The 16,588-nt window shown below is 56.0% G+C and overlaps 2 protein-coding genes across 2 annotated transcripts in view; one reads left to right on the top strand and one right to left on the bottom strand.

Moving 5' to 3' along the window:
- PPFIA4 (protein tyrosine phosphatase, receptor type, f polypeptide (PTPRF), interacting protein (liprin), alpha 4) overlaps window positions 1–12,154 on the top strand; it is a 33,318-nt gene extending 21,164 nt beyond the window's left edge. The window contains 15 exon segments of the mRNA XM_009881312.1: window positions 1–82; window positions 525–765; window positions 1,597–1,730; window positions 1,898–2,061; window positions 2,681–2,774; window positions 3,017–3,098; window positions 3,542–3,742; window positions 4,736–4,798; window positions 5,997–6,023; window positions 6,961–7,136; window positions 8,054–8,151; window positions 8,808–8,983; window positions 9,198–9,266; window positions 10,112–10,289; window positions 12,096–12,154. The exon segment at window positions 1–82 is cut by the window's left edge and continues 22 nt beyond it. Of these exon segments, the coding sequence (XP_009879614.1) occupies window positions 1–82; window positions 525–765; window positions 1,597–1,730; window positions 1,898–2,061; window positions 2,681–2,774; window positions 3,017–3,098; window positions 3,542–3,742; window positions 4,736–4,798; window positions 5,997–6,023; window positions 6,961–7,136; window positions 8,054–8,151; window positions 8,808–8,983; window positions 9,198–9,266; window positions 10,112–10,289; window positions 12,096–12,154 (1,844 nt within the window).
- Window positions 12,155–15,529: 3,375 nt separating this feature from the next.
- MYOG (myogenin (myogenic factor 4)) overlaps window positions 15,530–16,588 on the bottom strand; it is a 4,563-nt gene continuing 3,504 nt past the window's right edge. Inside the window, exons 2-3 of the mRNA XM_009881310.1 lie at window positions 16,450–16,531; window positions 15,530–15,697 (exon numbers count right to left, since the gene is read on the bottom strand). Of these exons, the coding sequence (XP_009879612.1) occupies window positions 15,576–15,697; window positions 16,450–16,531 (204 nt within the window). The 3' untranslated portion in view covers window positions 15,530–15,575. The remainder of the gene's footprint in view (window positions 15,698–16,449; window positions 16,532–16,588) is intronic.

The following is a 16,588-nucleotide window of genomic DNA, read 5'->3' as shown; positions in this document are numbered from 1 at the left end:
TCTCCCCTGGTGGGCACTCAGATGCCCAGACTTTGGCCATGATGCTCCAGGAGCAGCTGGATGCCATCAACGAGGAGATCAGGTAATGATCAAGGCCAAACCCCACCACTGCCTCACTCTGCAGTGGCTCTGGGGGGAAAACAAACTGCCAGGCAGTGGGAGGAGGCGTTCATGCCCTAAAATTGAGGTCTTGGTTCAGCTTCAGCCAGGGAAATGGCTCCAGGACATCCAGCCACAGGGCTTGGTCCTCCCTGTCCCTCAGTTGCACCAGTGCTGACTCACAGAAGGGATCGTTATTTTTAAAAAAAAGTCCTCCACGAATATTAAAAGAAATTGTGGTGTGTCATAGCTCTGGTTTATGTTTATCCCGATGGGTCTTGCTGCCACTCCTGGAAATCGGGGTCTGGAGTCACAGCACCCAAGGTGCATTTCCCCAGGGTAGGGAGGTCCTATGGCTGGGAGGTGTGAGGTGACTCTCCAGAAAGTTGGGGAGCAGGGAGCCATGAGCCCTCCTGCTTCCCCAGGATGATCCAAGAGGAGAAAGAGTCCACCGAGCTCCGTGCGGAGGAGCTGGAGACCCGCGTCACGAGCGGCAGCATGGAGGGCCTCAACCTCACCCAGCTCTGCAAAAGGGCTTCCATCCCCACCTCGCTGACAGCCCTGTCCCTGGCCAGCTCATCCCCACCGCTCAGTGGCCGCTCCACCCCCAAGCTCACCTCCCGCAGCGCCGCTCAGGACCTCGACCGCATGGGGATCATGACGTTGGTGAGGAGGAGCACGGGGTGGATGGGGGGCTGGAGAGGGTGTGCACGTGGCTGCTTGGGGTGGGAGCGATGCCTCGGCGTCCGCACGGGTGTGCGGGAGGGTGATGTGGAACCGGGGTGCCCACATTTGCTGTCTCCCAGGCTGTCCCGCCTGGCCCCGGGGCTGCTGTGCGCGGGGGTTCTCCATTAACTGCCCCCCTTTCTGTGTCTCTCTCGCTTTCCCCCTTGCAATCAGCCCAGCGACTTGAGGAAGCACCGGAGGAAACTGCTAGTGAGTGGCTCCCATCCCGTTGGGTTTTGTCCAAGCCCCTTTTCCAGCCTGCTCCTGGCTTTGTCCACACCAGGTCAGGGTGCAGCAGGCGTGGGATGGAGCTGGAGACCCCAGGGATTCAGCAGGCGTGTCATGGTAAGGTCCTTGGAGATGTGCCCGCTGGCAGCCTGGGGGGTCTGGCAGGACATGGGGAGGTTCAGAAAGCCACTAGGTCCTCAAACATTGTGTGTCCCCGCTGGGGACATTCCCATCTGTGCTCCTCAGAGCCCTCTGCTGAGGGCCAGCAGCTTCTGTCCCCACACCCTTACCTGGACTATGGGGCTGCATCCTCTCCTCCTGTTCCCAGGATCTTGGCCATACGGCCACATCCTCCCCATCTGCTTGGGCATCTCGAGCCATTGCCAGAGCTCTAGTTCAGGCCAATCCTGGAGCGTGGCAAAGCCTCAGGGCCCTGGTGGCTCTTTTGGCCATGCCTCCATGGAGCAAGAGAGAGGCAGGCAGCAGGGCAAGGATGGAGCTGGGCTTTGGCCGCCCAGCCTCATGGCTTCTCTGCTTGTTTAGTCACCCGCAGCTCGGGATGAAAGCCGGGAGGATAAAACCACCATCAAATGCGAGACGTCCCCCCCATCCTCACCTAGGACGTTGCGGTTGGAGAAGCTGGGCCACCCTGCGCTAAGTCAGGAGGATGGAAAGAGGTATGTGGAGCACCTTTTGGATCTCACACCGGTGCCTGCTCTGTTGGTTTGAGGATTTACACGGGACAAGCGTGGGATTGTGGGATGGGCTGGGGTTTGCCGTGGCTTGTGCGCTGCTCGGGAATAACCTAAAGGCTTTGCTGTTCCTCTCCCTCCTCCGTCCCCAGCTCGCTGGAGGAGCAGGCCAGCAACCCCAGCAGCAACAGCAGCCAGGACTCCTTGCACAAGGGCTCCAAGAGGAAGGGGATCAAATCCTCCATCGGGCGCTTGTTCGGGAAAAAAGAGAAGGGTCGCTTGATTCAGCTGAGCAGAGAAGGGGCCACGGGGCAGGGTCCGTGAGCAGCCCTACTCCCCTCCGTGCCGGGCGGGCGTCCTCCTGGGCCAGGCTCTCTGCACGCCTCCTGGCACAGTCTGGATGTTGGGGATGTGCTGTTGGGGTGACAGGCGGAGGAGCGGGGACACCCCTGCTGGTTTGGGGATGTTGGGGCCACTGGCTCTGGGCTCCCTGCAGCCTCAGGGCAGTTGGGTGCTGGTGCTTTCTGCCCCACGGTCCTCTCTGGCCTGAGCATGGTATCAGTCTTAATGCTCTGCAAGAGCTGCAGTGAGGGTAGTGACGCCCCATCACTGTATCTTCTCTTTAATGTCCCCAAATCTGCTTCCCTCCCCATTGGACCTTCTTGATTTTGCAGAGCCCTTTGGTAGGAGCTGCTTTTCCACTCCTAAATCCTTTACTGCTTTGATGTTGAGCATTTTGAAATGGGAGGGATGGCAGGTGGGGATCCCCTTGGGCTTCCCAGGGATGCAGGGGGGCTGGGGGTTGGATTGGAAATGGAGACTTGTCACCGCCTGTGCTGCGATTGTGTGTCCCCCTGGCATGGGGACTGTGACAGTGCCCACACCGAACCCGTGGGACATCACACTGACGTGACAATATCTTGCTTGCCCAACAGTGCTGCTGACCGACATGGATGTGGGCATACAGGACCCTCTGGGACTAGGCAAGCTGGGTGCTCAGGCCGAGAAGGATCGGCGCCTGCGGAAGAAGTGAGTGAACCTCCTTCCCTGCCCCAGCAAGAAAATGTCCTGCCTGATGGCTGAGAAGCCGTGGCATGGGGCTGGGAATTGCTGGAAAGGCTTCTCATCTTCAGCCTCTCTTGAGCCCTTTTAGCTCCTTTATTGCTTTGCTCCCAGCTGGTTCCTACTGCCCATGGTTTCTTCCCTTTCAAGAGTTGCTCCCTTCCCCACAAGCCCCATATAAATCACTCTTCTGCTTCTGTTCCCTCCAGGCATGAACTCCTGGAAGAGGCTCGGAGGAAAGGATTGCCCTTTGCTCACTGGGATGGCCCCACCGTTGTCTCCTGGCTGGAGGTGAGGCAGAGCATGCTCGTGCATTGTCCCCGTGCACCAACAGCTTTGCGGTCACCGTCGGTCCGTAGTGTGCTCCCCCGGCAGCGGTACAGCACCCTGCAGTCCCACCGTGTGGTCCATGCACATGGTTGGTGGCTGCAAAACCTGGAGGAGCGGAGCAGATCCCTCATGTGTTCTTTGGAGTTGTGGTTTGGGGTTTCCTCAAGCCCACGTCTTAGCTTTGAGGTGAAAGGCTCAGTGGGTGCTCTTTCGATGTGCCGCGTCCATCAGGTAGAGGGACGCTGGGCTGCGCGCAGGCTGTCTGTGCAAGGTACAAACGAAAAAGGAGCCCCATGTGGGTATCCAACTTTGATACTGAGCTTCAAACAGGGCGGCCGTGATCCTACCAGAGGAAGTTAGGGTGGGTCAACAGAGCGGTCACTGGCTTTGCCCTATTTTGGCAGCTCTGGGTGGGGATGCCGGCCTGGTACGTTGCCGCTTGCCGAGCCAACGTGAAGAGCGGAGCCATCATGTCGGCCCTGTCTGACACTGAGATCCAGAGGGAGATCGGCATCAGCAATGCGCTGCACCGCCTGAAGCTGCGTCTGGCCATCCAGGAGATGGTCTCACTCACGAGCCCCTCGGCACCGCCCACCTCACGGACGGTAAGTGCTCCATGCCATATAGACCCACTCTTCCCCCAGACAGACCCTCCATGGGGCAGGACGACATGCTTGTTTCCCCCCTTTCCCTGACTCCTTGGGACCTCGGTGGTCCATCAGTCCCCAGGGAGTCCCAGTGTCCCAGGCAAGCATGGCCGCAGAGGGGGTGACATGCCCTCATGGACCAGTCAAGCCACCAGACATGTGTCCTCAGGCACAAAGATTGTTTTCGGCCATTGAGTGTGAAGCACTTTGCTGTCTTGTGGCACCAGCAGATGCTCTTGTCTTCAAACTCAGAGGTTGTCAGCAAGAGGTTGACCCTACGGAGCAGCCTGCAAAGAGCAAAGCTCGGGGACTGTCTGTCCTGGAGAGGCTAAAATCCCACCAAAACAGCATATGTGGGATCTGCAGGGCCAACTCGGTTATGCACGGCCATTTTCTCAATCATTTCAATACAAGCCTTTTCCTGGGAAAGGAATTTCCGTGTGAAATTCCTGGGGCAAGTCAAAGCAACCGCAGATCCCAGCCTTGCCCTGGGTAGGACATGGAACGGATGGAGTGATTGTCTTATGCCAGTCCCCAAAACCCCTGAGGGATTAGCGGTTCCCCAGTAATGCCAAGACAAATCTGTAAAAACGCAGTCAGCGGAAGGGCCCCAAGCACGTTGTGTCCCCTCAGATGGCCGTGGCCGGGGTCTCAGTAGTCAGAAACAAGCCTGCAGGCTCCATGGGCTTAACACCAATGTATAAAGGCATCCAAAGGACCAGTGGTCCTTGCTGCGCTCTTTGTGGCTGCACAGACAGCCCAGGGTCCTCACGAGCAGTGGGGTGCCACCAAGGCTGCAAGGACACTGCGAGATCTCCCCAGTACAGCTCCAGGCACAAGGGTGGCCTGATCCTCCATAAGCCTAAGCCAGGCTTGTTTCCAGTGCGGTTGGGAACCGAGGCCACGGCTCCGTGGTGGTTTACCCTGACCACTCTGCTCTTTTCCCTGCAGTCCTCCGGAAACGTCTGGGTCACCCATGAGGAGATGGAGAACATGGCGACTTCCACCAAGACGGTGAGGCTGGCCGGCCCCACTGCCGCCACATGGCGTATCGGTTACCGAGCTGAGCTCCAGGAGTGCATTAATGCGCTAAACCCCGGGAGGGAAGGGGATCTTTACTGCGTCTCGTGTGTCAGCTCTTGGCCAGCACCATGCACCTGTTTAGAAACCGTCTGTCAACCTTTAATATCCCCAAAATTTCTAAAACTGGCCTAAAAGCATCAGATGCATTTTCCTTTGTCAAGCCCTTGTGGGTTTTGGTGGGGCTAGAGTAGCTTGTCTGTCGGTTGTGAGTTAGCGTTAAGAAAGGAAGGACAAAAACCAAGAGTGATCTCAGATAGATGAGTGAGATTGAGCCCACATTGGTTATCCTACACCCAAAGGAGTCACCATCTAATCTCCTGTTGACCTTAACACACCCAAATATTGTCTCCACTGTCTTGTCCCTACCACTCCGGCTGGTAGCTTGGGGTCCCTTGGAGGGATGCGGCTGTGCTTGCAAAAGCTCCGGCTCCTCTGGAGACATGTAGCCATGTGCCCCTCTCTGCAACTGGACCCCATGTCCATGTCTCAGTGTAGGAGCAGCAGTTTGGATTTGCGGTGTGGATTAGGCATTTTATTGAAGCTTGTGTCTGCTGGTTGAGTAGCATAGACTTGTAACTGGTACCTGTAACTGGTGGGTGCCTTTTGGGGACGGAGAGCTCAGAGTTACGGCAGGGACGTGACACTTTCCTTGGCAGGTTTTGTGAGGTTAAGCAAAACCAGAACAGGTTGATAAGGGAAAAAAATAGCTACAATGGTTTGAGCAGCCCCTCTGGGGCTTGTGACCCATAAGCTGAAGCTTGGGTTTCTCTCTGCATCCGTCTGTCTTTGGGGAACCCAAGGACTACCCGTGTCTGCCAAGAAAGATGTATGAGCCCCCATGTCTGTGCCGTCTCCAGCCCAAGACCCATGAGAAAACCCTTGTCCTATATCCTCCTTACTTGACTGAGAGATGGGGTGAAACCTGGGCCCAGCGGGGTTGGGGTGTCCCCAGCACCCTGTCGACAAGGCTGAGCTCCCCGAGCCATGCAGCCGTGAGACCGACCCCTGTCCCTTCTGGGTCATGCCGTGCCGAGGGGTCCCACGCTCAGCACACGTGGTGCAGTGCAGGTCCGCCGGGTACTGACTTTACCTGTCCTTTCTATTGACATGCTGCATGTGTCACGCTTAGGACACTGAGGAAGGCAGCTGGGCACAGGTGAGGTCCCCGTGTCACCTTTTTCTGCGGGCGGTACGGGGGGTGGTTATGGGAGGGAGTGCTGGACATCACAGGGCACCTGGGGGGTGAGCTTGGGGCATCAATATTCACCAAGTCCTGCTTGGAGTCTGAGCCTGCACCCTCTGGTTGCTCCTCTGAGCGCTCTCGAGGAATTTCGCATCAAGCAGCATCCTTCTCTGCGTCAGGCAGAGTGACTTTTTCTGTGAAAGACACAGATCCTGTGTTATAAACCCCAACATAAGAGTGACCAGTCACCCTGCATGGGAGGCAGGTTTCTAGCTGCGCAGACATTCAGTTTTCACCTATTCTTTTTTAGCCCCACGTTCAGGATATAGACCATTTTCATGATCTGAAAAGCTGGGAGGAAAGAGTCCTGCTTGGATACATCTCTTCAGGTTTTATCATTCTTAAATGTTTTACTTTTATTCTGGTGGATTTTATTTTGGTTTTGGACCCAAAATCAGCTTTCACTGAAAGTAAATGGATCTTTTTCTGCCCAAAACGGACATTTTTTTTTTCATTTTCAAGTCATAAAGTACATCTTGTGGTGATTTCTAAGCTTCTTAAAAATCACTTGGGAATGTACCGAAACCTCTTTCTTATTTAGTTGTTTCAGCTTTCATGAACGTGTTTTTTCCAGAAGCAGCCGGTCATAAAGTCCAACTATCCCTTGTGCTTGCTTTTTGGCTACTGCCTTGTCTCCCTGGGGGACATCAGTAGCACACAGACTATGGCCAACAGGACTGTTTCCTCCAGCTCCTTCAGCACAAACTAGGGTTAAATTCCTCTGGCCTGGGTTTGATCCTCAGGACAGTGACCCCCGGGCTGCAGCATTGAACTGTCACTGGTCTCCTAGGAGTCTGCAGCTCCACCAAGTCCCGATTCCTCCCTAGCTTCTCCATTTGCTTCTCCACAGACGCTGGCCTATGGGGACATGAACCACGAGTGGATTGGGAATGAGTGGTTGCCCAGCTTGGGTCTCCCGCAGTATCGCAGCTACTTCATGGAGTGTCTTGTCGATGCACGGATGCTGGACCACCTCACCAAGAAAGATCTCAGAGTGCACTTGAAGATGGTGGATAGCTTCCACCGGTGAGTCCTCTCCTTTGGGAGATCCCTGTGTCTGCACATGGAGCAGAGAGCGGATGGGGCAATTTGAGGGATTCTCCCCTGTCTTGGCCAGCCCTGGTGCTGAGCTGAAGGATGGCTCTTCTAAGCTAAGCTCAACCACCTGGTCTGGGGCAGCTCATGGGCAAATGTTCTCCTTCAGCACACTCCTTCCAGCAAAATTACAGAGGACTAAACCTTCTCCTGGCTGTGGAGCAAACCACAAGCAAAAAAAAGGCTCGTCCCACCTGGTCTCCCACTGGCAGCAGAGCAGTCATCTGCCAGCAGCCCAGCTTGGAGAAGACATACCATCCCAGCCACCTTGCCCAAGCACCAACATCCTTGTCTGCTGACCACCAGTGATCAGCTCAGACCAGGAATGGTTGTGGTGGGAACCATAGGCATTCCTCTCTCTGGCATGCAGAGCAGAAGGGATGCAGGGGGAACACATCATGGCATGGCTTTGGAGTGGGCAGACCAGTACCCCCAGCCCATGGGGTCCCACCATCTACCCCGACCCTTGGGGCTGTGTCCATGGACCTGCCAGGGCCCTCCCTGCTCTGGGGATGAACCCTTCAGCCTAGAGCAGCTCCCATGGGCTGGTTCTCCCCAGCCTCTGAGCTCGGAGTATCATTGCTTAGATCCCTGCGCTCTCAAGCAGGTAAAACAGAGTAAAACCGATGGAGTGGGGAATTACCATGAAGGGGAGGGACGTTCCCTGTTCTCTGGCCATGATCTTCCCTTTGGGTTGTGTCTGTGCTGACCCAACCCTGAACTGAAGCATCCTTTGGGCACATGGAGAGCAAGCAGGGAAGTGGGTCCCCCTGCAGGTCCCTCCAAGCCACTTGCCCTTGCGATGCTGAGCCCTCTTGAGGGTTGGGTGACATCTCGTGTCCTTGCAGTACCAGTCTGCAGTACGGCATCATGTGCCTGAAGAGGCTCAACTACGACCGCAAAGAGCTCGAGAGGAGGCGAGAAGAGACCCAACACGAAATCAAAGGTGAGCAGCCACATACACAATCCAGCTCTGGAAAAGGAGATGGAAAACATCCCAGGAGATGCTCAGCGATGGTCTCTCTCCTATCCCTTGTTTTTAATAGGGAAAAATCATTATTTCTGAGCAACTGTGCCCGGAGGGTTGTTCTCCGTGGGGAACGGTATTTCCCCAACAGATTGCTCCAAGTGGCTTTACACAGCTTACCCCAGTCAGGCATGAGGCGGGAGGAAGGATGTCAAGACAGGAAAGATCCGGTCCAAGCATCAGATCGTCTTCTCCAGCCCATTTCAGATGCTCAGGACACCCCGCAGCTTGCTCAGCCTTCCCTTCCTCGTTGGCTGTCCTGAGATTCCCTCTGCATCTGGCTGCTGCTTAGATTACATCTCATTATTGATAATGCCCCTAATTACACCAGCAGCCATGGGTTCTTAGGATTAATTTTCACAGTTGATTTCTGCCTGTTATTTCAGCATTTAGTTTGGTCAATTGAAGTGAGCTGTTCCTGGCACTTGGGCACCCAGTATTGCTGCTGGCTCGGAAAGGAGACTCCCAGGACCAGCCTGGGGCAGTGCCAGAGGGCTGCAGGACACCATCAGGTCCCTGCACAACCAAGAGTATGGTCTGAGCTGGCTCTGAGATGTGCCCTTGCTCTTTTGCAGATGTGTTGGTGTGGACCAATGACCAGGTCATTCACTGGATCCAGTCCATCGGGCTTCGCGAGTACGCCAACAACCTCGTTGAGAGCGGGGTGCACGGGGCGCTCCTGGCCCTCGATGAAAACTTCGACCACAACAGTCTGGCGCTCGTGTTGCAAATCCCCACGCAGAACACGCAGGTGAGAGCAGCATCCTTGGGGGATTTTGGAGGAGAGTGGCCAGCGTGGGACACAGCTGCAGCGTGACTCCACCAGTCCCACCAACTCAACTCTGCCTTTCAAAGCGGAGCACTCAGATGGCTTTTTCTCTGTCATTCTCAGGGTTTCCTGGGATGGGGGTTGTGCTGGGAACTGTTCCCACTGACGGGGAATGCTCATTTGATGTTCTTTTCAGGCTCGACAAGTGCTGGAGAGGGAGTTCAACAACCTGCTCGCCTTGGGCACGGATCGGAGGCTGGACGATGTGAGTACAAAACCTCTCCCATGTCCTGATAACGCTGAGCCCCTGTTCTTGTGCAAGAAAACAGGAGAGACGGGACCTCTGCTCTATCCCTCCCTGTCCGGTTGTGTCAAATAGTGCATCGCAAACTCTTTAGAGCAGTCGCATGAGCAGTATCTGTGGAGTAAACTAAGACGATTAGATCACGCTGTGAGGAATGTGCTGCCAGGCTGTGGAGGCAGGTGAGGTAGAGTCTTGTGCATCATTTCTAGCCTCATGCTTGGTGGGCTGAATTTCAAGTAGACTCACCTGGCTTTCCTTGCCAGCTGCTTTAATATTGCCTTTTAGAGTCACAGATGTTGTGGGCATGACACATCTGCGGCGGGTAAAGCTGGTGGGTTGGAGATGCCCCATTAGGCAGCCAGAAAGCTGTTCACGTTGAGTCACTGAAGGTGGGAATTCATCTAGATCTCTCCTACGTATGGCTTTCCTCCATGAGACACGATAGCAGAGCTAGTCAGGGCTCACCTTAGAGCACAGAGAGAAGCAGGTACTTCCAGATGCCCTTACCTGGCCGAGGTTAGATGCATCCCTTGAGGTCTTTACTGGGGCTTGTGTGTAGATGTCTCCAAGGTGTCTTTGCAGGCAGGCTGGAGAGAAGAGGTAGGCAAGCTGGAAAGGATGTGATGGGATTCTGGAGAGGTCTCCTATGTCCTTGACCCAGTTTGGTGACACACTTCTGTACTGTTTGAGTTGGTCTCCATGTACAGGCACACCCTTAGTTAGGTGGAAGCAGTGCTGGTATCTCACAGAGGCACAAGGTCCTGCTGCCACTGCTACCGGGCCTGTAACCTGCTCTTCTCTCACAGGGTGACGACAAGACCTTCCGTCGAACCCCGTCCTGGCGAAAGCGCTTCCGCCCGCGAGACGTCCATAGCATCAACATGCTCAGCGGCTCGGCCGAGACGCTTCCCGCCGGCTTCCGCGTCACCAGCCTGGTGCCCCTGCCCCCTCCGTCCGCTCCTGCCAAAAAAATGCCCCCGGAAGGTACGTCCCCCCCTTCTCCCTGGGGTCCTCTCCCACCCCTGCTCAGACCTCCTGGCGTGTGTGGGGAATGAGGTGCCACCAGCAGAGGAGAGGGAGAGAGGTTTGCCGGTCGCCTGCGATGCTGAATCCATGTGATCCTTGAGCCGTTGTCTGCTGTGAATGTTTTTTTCAGGAGGGTGATTTCAGACTCTGGTCTGCTGTGTGATTTCTCTGTTTCGAACTGCTGGGATGTTATGGTCTGAGGAGCCCACAACAATTTATTGTCATTTAAACAATTATTCTATCACCCAGTGACCCCTCGGGGAACCAGGGAAAAAAACAAGGAAACCTGAGGGCTGAAATACAAACAGATTTAATAGAATAAGACTAGATAATTAATATTAATAACACTAAAGAACCAATATTGATCCCAATACCAATACAAAATATAAAAAGATTATCCTCAGCACATTCTGTCAATCAGTAGAAGCTGTGCGCTCCCAGCAGGGGACAGCAAATGTTGGACCCTGCAAGCGCTGCGGCTTCAGGAGCAAGGGAAGGGCTCAGGGCTCTGGCACCTGGGGCAAGGAGTTCTCAGGATGGCAGCTATCATAGAAGAGAGAGAACTCCTCAGCAAACTTCCTAATTTCTATGGAGTGTGGTGTTCGTGGTATGAACTAACCCCGTTGGCCAGTTTGGGTCAAGTCCCAGGTTTCGCTCCTCTTCATCCCCACACCTGGTGAGCTCAAAAACACTGAGACCTTGAAACCCGCACACCATAGGTGGCTGTAAAGTAAATATTTTCACAAATTCAGACACTAGAGTCTTCTAAAAGTGCATTTTTCCCAAGCACTAGGAGAGAAATGGTTGCAAACCAGGACACGGGAGGAGGGAGAGGGCTGGATCAAGGCATGAAACGGGGATATGCGTCACCCCCCCTGGGTTTGGCATCCAGGTCAGAGCCTGTTGGGGTAGTGTCGGGGGCTGTTGGGAAGCAGCAGCCCTGTCTGGGTCAGTCTGGTCCATCCCGCCTTTTGGAAACCATCCCCAAAGGGACTGAATTAACCAGCTCAGTCCAGTCCAAGCGCTGCAGAGTAGCCGCTCTCCCAGGGTGGGCAGGGACCTGCTTTGACACACTGCCCGTGCTGCTGGCCACCAGCTGTGTTTTAGCTGAGCACGCGTGTCCCAGGCTCTGCCCCACCACCACACGACTCCTTTCTACAAGTTATCTTGGTCCCTTCCAAAGCTGTAGGGAGGCACAGGCTCCAGACAGGTCACCCCAGTTTGTCCCCTGGACCAGGCACCTCAGTGGCACTGTCCCAAGCCACCTGCCCCATCCCTGGTGGTCGGGGCTGGCTTCAGCAGGCTCAGAAATGACCAAATGCGAAGTAAAAACTTGTGCTTTCACTTTCCGGCTCCAAGCCCTGGGCTCAGCTCTCCTCCTGTTTCCAGATTTGCTCAAATTTTGCAGCTTTCCGTCCAACAGTTTGGGTCAAACTTCTACTTGACCTTTTCCACCGCATCCCTGGAAGCTGCAATTCCCATCTGAGGACAATGAAACCTGGGACAAAATCCATAGGTGTGACAGCACCCAGACACGGGTAGCAAGGAGCTCGCTGCCCAAGAGTAGGGATGGCAAGCGGCAACTTCCCAAATAACCCTGAAACCTTGGGAGCACCAGAGCTGGCCAAACAGCCCTCTTCCTTTGACCCTCATCTTCACGTGGATTCAGCGTACAGATGCTGCCTAATAAATGTTTCTGTGGGAAGCCGAGGGCTAATTGGAGCAATCGCTAATTGGAGACTCTGCTCTTGGACTCACTTCCAGTTGGTGCCTCTGGGTCGCCAAGGCTGGAGACCTCCACGGTCCGGACGTACTCCTGCTGAGGGTCAGCGTGACGGAACCAGCCCGTCCCTGGGTAAGTGCGAGGAGGACCAAGGCCTTGGAGCTGGATGGGGACTGAGAGGAGAACATGAGGCCCCGCGTCCTCTGCCCGGCATCACCCAGGCAGGGTATCTGCCTTCACCCAGGTTTGCATTGCCATGGAGGACCATGGAGACCTCAGTGGTGAGGGAACAGCCCGCTGCTGCCTGAGGCTCACAGGACCCTGAGATGATGCAGAAGGGATGCTCAGCATCCCAACCACATATGGTTTGTCCAGTCCCTGGACAGACAGCTCCATGGGGGACCCCAGGATGCCATTCATTGAAGGGATGGAGTGTACCATCAGCAAGTTTGCTGATGACACAAAACTGGGAGGAGTGGCTGACACGCCAGAAGGCTGTGCCAGCAAACAGCATGACCTGGACAGGCTGGAGAGTTGGGCGGAGAGGAACCTTACAAAATTCAGCAGGGGCAAGTGTAGGGTACTGCACCTGAGGAGGAATAACCCCATGCACCAGTACAGGTTGGGGGCTGACCTGCTGGAGAGCAGCTCTGTGGAAAGGGACCTGGGAGTCCTGGTGGACAACAGGATGCCCATGAGCCAGCAATGTGTCCTGGTGGCCAAGAAGGCCAATGGCATCCTTCAGTGCGTTAAGAAGAGTGTGGCCACCAGGTGGAGGGAGGTCATCCTCCCCCTCTGCTCTGCCCCGGGGAGGCCACATCTGGAGCACTGTGTCCAGTTCGGGGCTCTCCGGTTCACGAAGGACAGGGAACTGCTGGAGAGGGTCCAGCAAAGGGCTACAGAGATGCTGAGGGGACTGGAGCATCTCTCTTACGAGGAAAGGCTGAGGGACGTGGGGCTGTTCAGCCTGGAGAAGAGAAGACTGAGGGGGGACCTCATCAACGCTGATCAATCCTTCAAGGGAGGTGCCAGGGGGATGGGAACAGTCTTTGTTCAGTGGTGCCCAGTGACAGGACAAGAGGGAACGGGCACAAAGGTGACCAGAGGCAGTTCCATCTCCACCTGAGGAGGGCCTTCTGGAGCCATTCCAAACCCGCCTGGACGCCGTCCTGTGCCACTGCTGGAGGTGCCCCTGCTCTGGCGGGGGGTGGCACTGGGGGAGCTCCAGAGGGACCTTCTGACCCTCACCAGTCTGGGATTCTGGGATTCTAAATGGGGGATGTCCCACAGGGGTGAGGGAAGGATAGTCGAGCACTTCAGAGAGTCCCCTGGGACCCTGCTGTGCCCTGGGACATGTCTCCCCTCTGCCAGGAGGATTCATTACCGACTCCATCTGGGTTTGTTGGCCTGTGGGTGCCCGGGTGGAGGTGAGCCGCGTTCTCACAGGGCCTTTCCCGCTTCGTTTCTCAGCACATCCCCACTGTCCGTACAGCCACGTGCTGGCTGCCTCTCAGGGCAAGAGCCCAGCCGGCGCCTCGGCCCAAACCAACAGACGCTGCAGTCCGAAAAGGATGCTCTCCCTTCTGCTTGTGCACCCCACCGCTTCCCCTGGCTCCCCGTGGCTCCCCTCTGTGACTTGTCCACCCACCTCTCCCCACGCTGGCCGGGCTACGGATGCGCTCGCTCGCTAGGTGCCTGCTCCGTCGCTGGCAGAAGCGTGATACAACCCAGCGGAGCGGCAGAGCCACCCTAAAAGTGGGCTGCGATGTTTGGAAACCTTTCTGCTGCCTGGTTCACGTTGCCAATACGCTGTGGGCTGCTGCACTGACTCGCCCAAGCCCTGGGCATCGGGGACGCTGCTGCCCGCAGGACTCGAAGCCAAGGAAGATTCAGGCTCGTGAAGATCCCCACACCGGGGTGACCGGGCGAGGAACTGCTCTCACGGAGGACCGGAGTCAGTGCCGGGGTTGGTGCTGCACGGGACAGAGCAGGGACCGGCCATCGTGAGGGCATCGTGGGAGAGTGTCTGCCCGCCAAGAGGTGGGCGGTCAGGGTGCTGCGTTTTGGGGTGCTGCCGGATGCCACGCGGCGGGGGAGGCTGTGCCTGCATGGTGCATCCACAAAGGGCTGCGGGGGGAAGGGCTGGAACCGCCCCATACGGCTCGCTGCCGGCCGGGACGGTACCTGGCACCCACGGGACAGGGGACCCGCCTTGGGCACCCGGGGAGACACGGCGGGGGCACCCACCGCCCCGGGACGTGCCCATCCCTTCCCCTCCAGGTGCAGAGGAGATGCTCTCCCCTCCTGCCTCCCCGCTACGGGCAGGGATCAATGCAGGAGGCTCTTAACTCTTCCCGTTTCTTCCCCGTAGGGTAGGATCCCTTCGTCTCCTCATGCCACGTTTGCCTTGTGTGGCCCCTATTTCTGATGTGATATTTATTGATGGCTGGAATGACCTTATACTTATCATGTGCTGTCTGGAAGTGCAATATCTGAGAGGCTATACAGTCACGATGTCTTTTCGGTGTATTATTTGCCTAATACAGTATTAAATATTTTTTTAATTTGAAGAGTCAGTGAGCCCTTTATATCGATGCCCTATTCCTTTCGTCATATTATTGGTACTGCATGGACTCCAAACCCTGGATCGGGTCAGGAAAGGATGTATGTGTGTTCCAATAAACAGGATTTTAAAACACTGCTGCCTTGAGCCTTCTTTCTGGAGCCCAAATTAAAAATATAATTAATCTTTAGCTCCCCCGAGATTTTTGGGGGTACAGGGCTGAGCCCCAGTTGCAAACCAGTGAAATCACTGGTCTCTGCAGGGCTGATTTAAGCATGGGACATCCAGTTCCCACCGACGAGTAACCGCGATGAGGTCCAGCTGGATTTTCTGGTATCCCCAACCGGGGAATTAGGGGAGCCCTGCGCAGAGGGGGGGCAGCTGTAAAGGAAGCCCAGAGCCATTCAAACAAGAATGCCTTTATTTAAAAAAAAAAATCATCCAAATAAGTTAGCAAAAATAATAATAATAATTAAAAAAAAAAAAAACAAATGGCAACTCCACACAGCGTTCAGTAAAAAAGAGGGCGCACGCAGCCTGCGCGGGGCTCAGCGCCCGTGGGACACCAGCTGGAGAGAGACGTTGGTCAAAGAGCATCTTGGAAAAGAAATCAGCAAGCGAACCCAGCACAGACATTGGCCCCCAAAAACCGATCACCCCCGCACGGGGAGCAAAGTAGAGCCCGATGCTGGGCGGCCACCCTTGTGGGAACTGGGGCCACTGCCAGCATGGGGCCGCAGCACTGCCAAAATCCCACCTCTCCCCAAAATCCCACCTCTCCCCGTCATTTTTTTCCAGCTGGCCAAGCGGGAGCATTTCGCGAGGAGTGGGAAAGGAAGGTTCAGCGATGCAGTCCCCAGCGCCGGAGGGGTAAATACGATTTCCAGCGGCTGGAACCTTCCGGCATCTTATTCCCACCCCGTTATCAGCTCGAAGAGCCGCTGGGGTTTGCGCCGGCTCAGTTTTGAACCCGATCCTCCTGGAACGTCACGGCCACGTCCTCCACGGCAATGCTCTCCACGATGGAGGAGAGCGTGTGGAGGTTGCGGTCCTCCGACGCGTCGTCGGCCAGGAGGTGATCTGCAGAGAGTAAGGGGATGATGACTCCGCTGGAGACAGGGACCGCGTGCTGGGGACAGCTCCTGGCTCCGTGCAAGGGGGACCCCACGATCCCCCACACATCTGGAATGACCCGGGGACCCGCTCCCAGCTCCCACCCTGTGGGAGATGAGACCTCTAGAGAGAGCAAGAGGGAGTGAAACTCTTGGACGTTTTTTAGGTTTTCTTTGCTGTTGGAAAATGAGATTTAAGTTTCTACCTTCTGGGGGGGGGAAAAACAGGTGGATTTGGGGGGGGTGTGTGTGTGACTGCAATAGTGGAAAAAAATTAGCAGCTGCAGAGGGGGCATGGGGAGGGAAAGGAGCCCGGGGCAGCGATGCTCAGTGATGCTCAGTGCCGCAGCGGGCAAAGCCAAGCCAGGGGACGGGGATGGAGGAAGCCTTGATAGGGACCGTGCTGCTGCAGTCCAGTTCCTTGGCTCCCGAAGAGCAGGTGTCTCGGGGAAATCAGGCAGCGGGAGAAGCCCGGACTCACTGAACATGGAGCCAAGGAAGCGCTGGAGGATTTATGAGCTCATTTCTCTGCAACAGCGGGGTGGGGAGAGCAGGACAAGGCTCCTTTTGTCCTCTACTGCAAGCATCTCCTGCTTGAGGCAGGTGGGTTGGCTCAGCGATGCTCTGCCCCAGGGCTGCGGCATCCCCCACTGCTGTCCCCCCCAACCCCAGGGCCCATCGAGACTGCAGGACGCCGTGACGATGTGGGAAGGACCTTACCCGCTGGGTTGGTGCCGAACTCCAACTGGCTGCTCCACTCGGGGCTGCAGGATGCACTGCCGGACCCACACTCACTGGACGCCTGTGAGAAGCCGAGATGCCGACTGTGGGTCTCACCTCCTCCAGCCCTGCCACACCC

The sequence above is a fragment of the Charadrius vociferus genome, unplaced genomic scaffold (genome assembly GCF_000708025.1).
Source record: "Charadrius vociferus isolate BGI_N301 unplaced genomic scaffold, ASM70802v2 scaffold333, whole genome shotgun sequence".
In the NCBI taxonomy this organism is placed as follows: domain Eukaryota; kingdom Metazoa; phylum Chordata; class Aves; order Charadriiformes; family Charadriidae; genus Charadrius; species Charadrius vociferus.
Note: the sequence above shows the minus strand (reverse complement) of the source record. Positions and strands in the feature narration are given on the sequence as shown.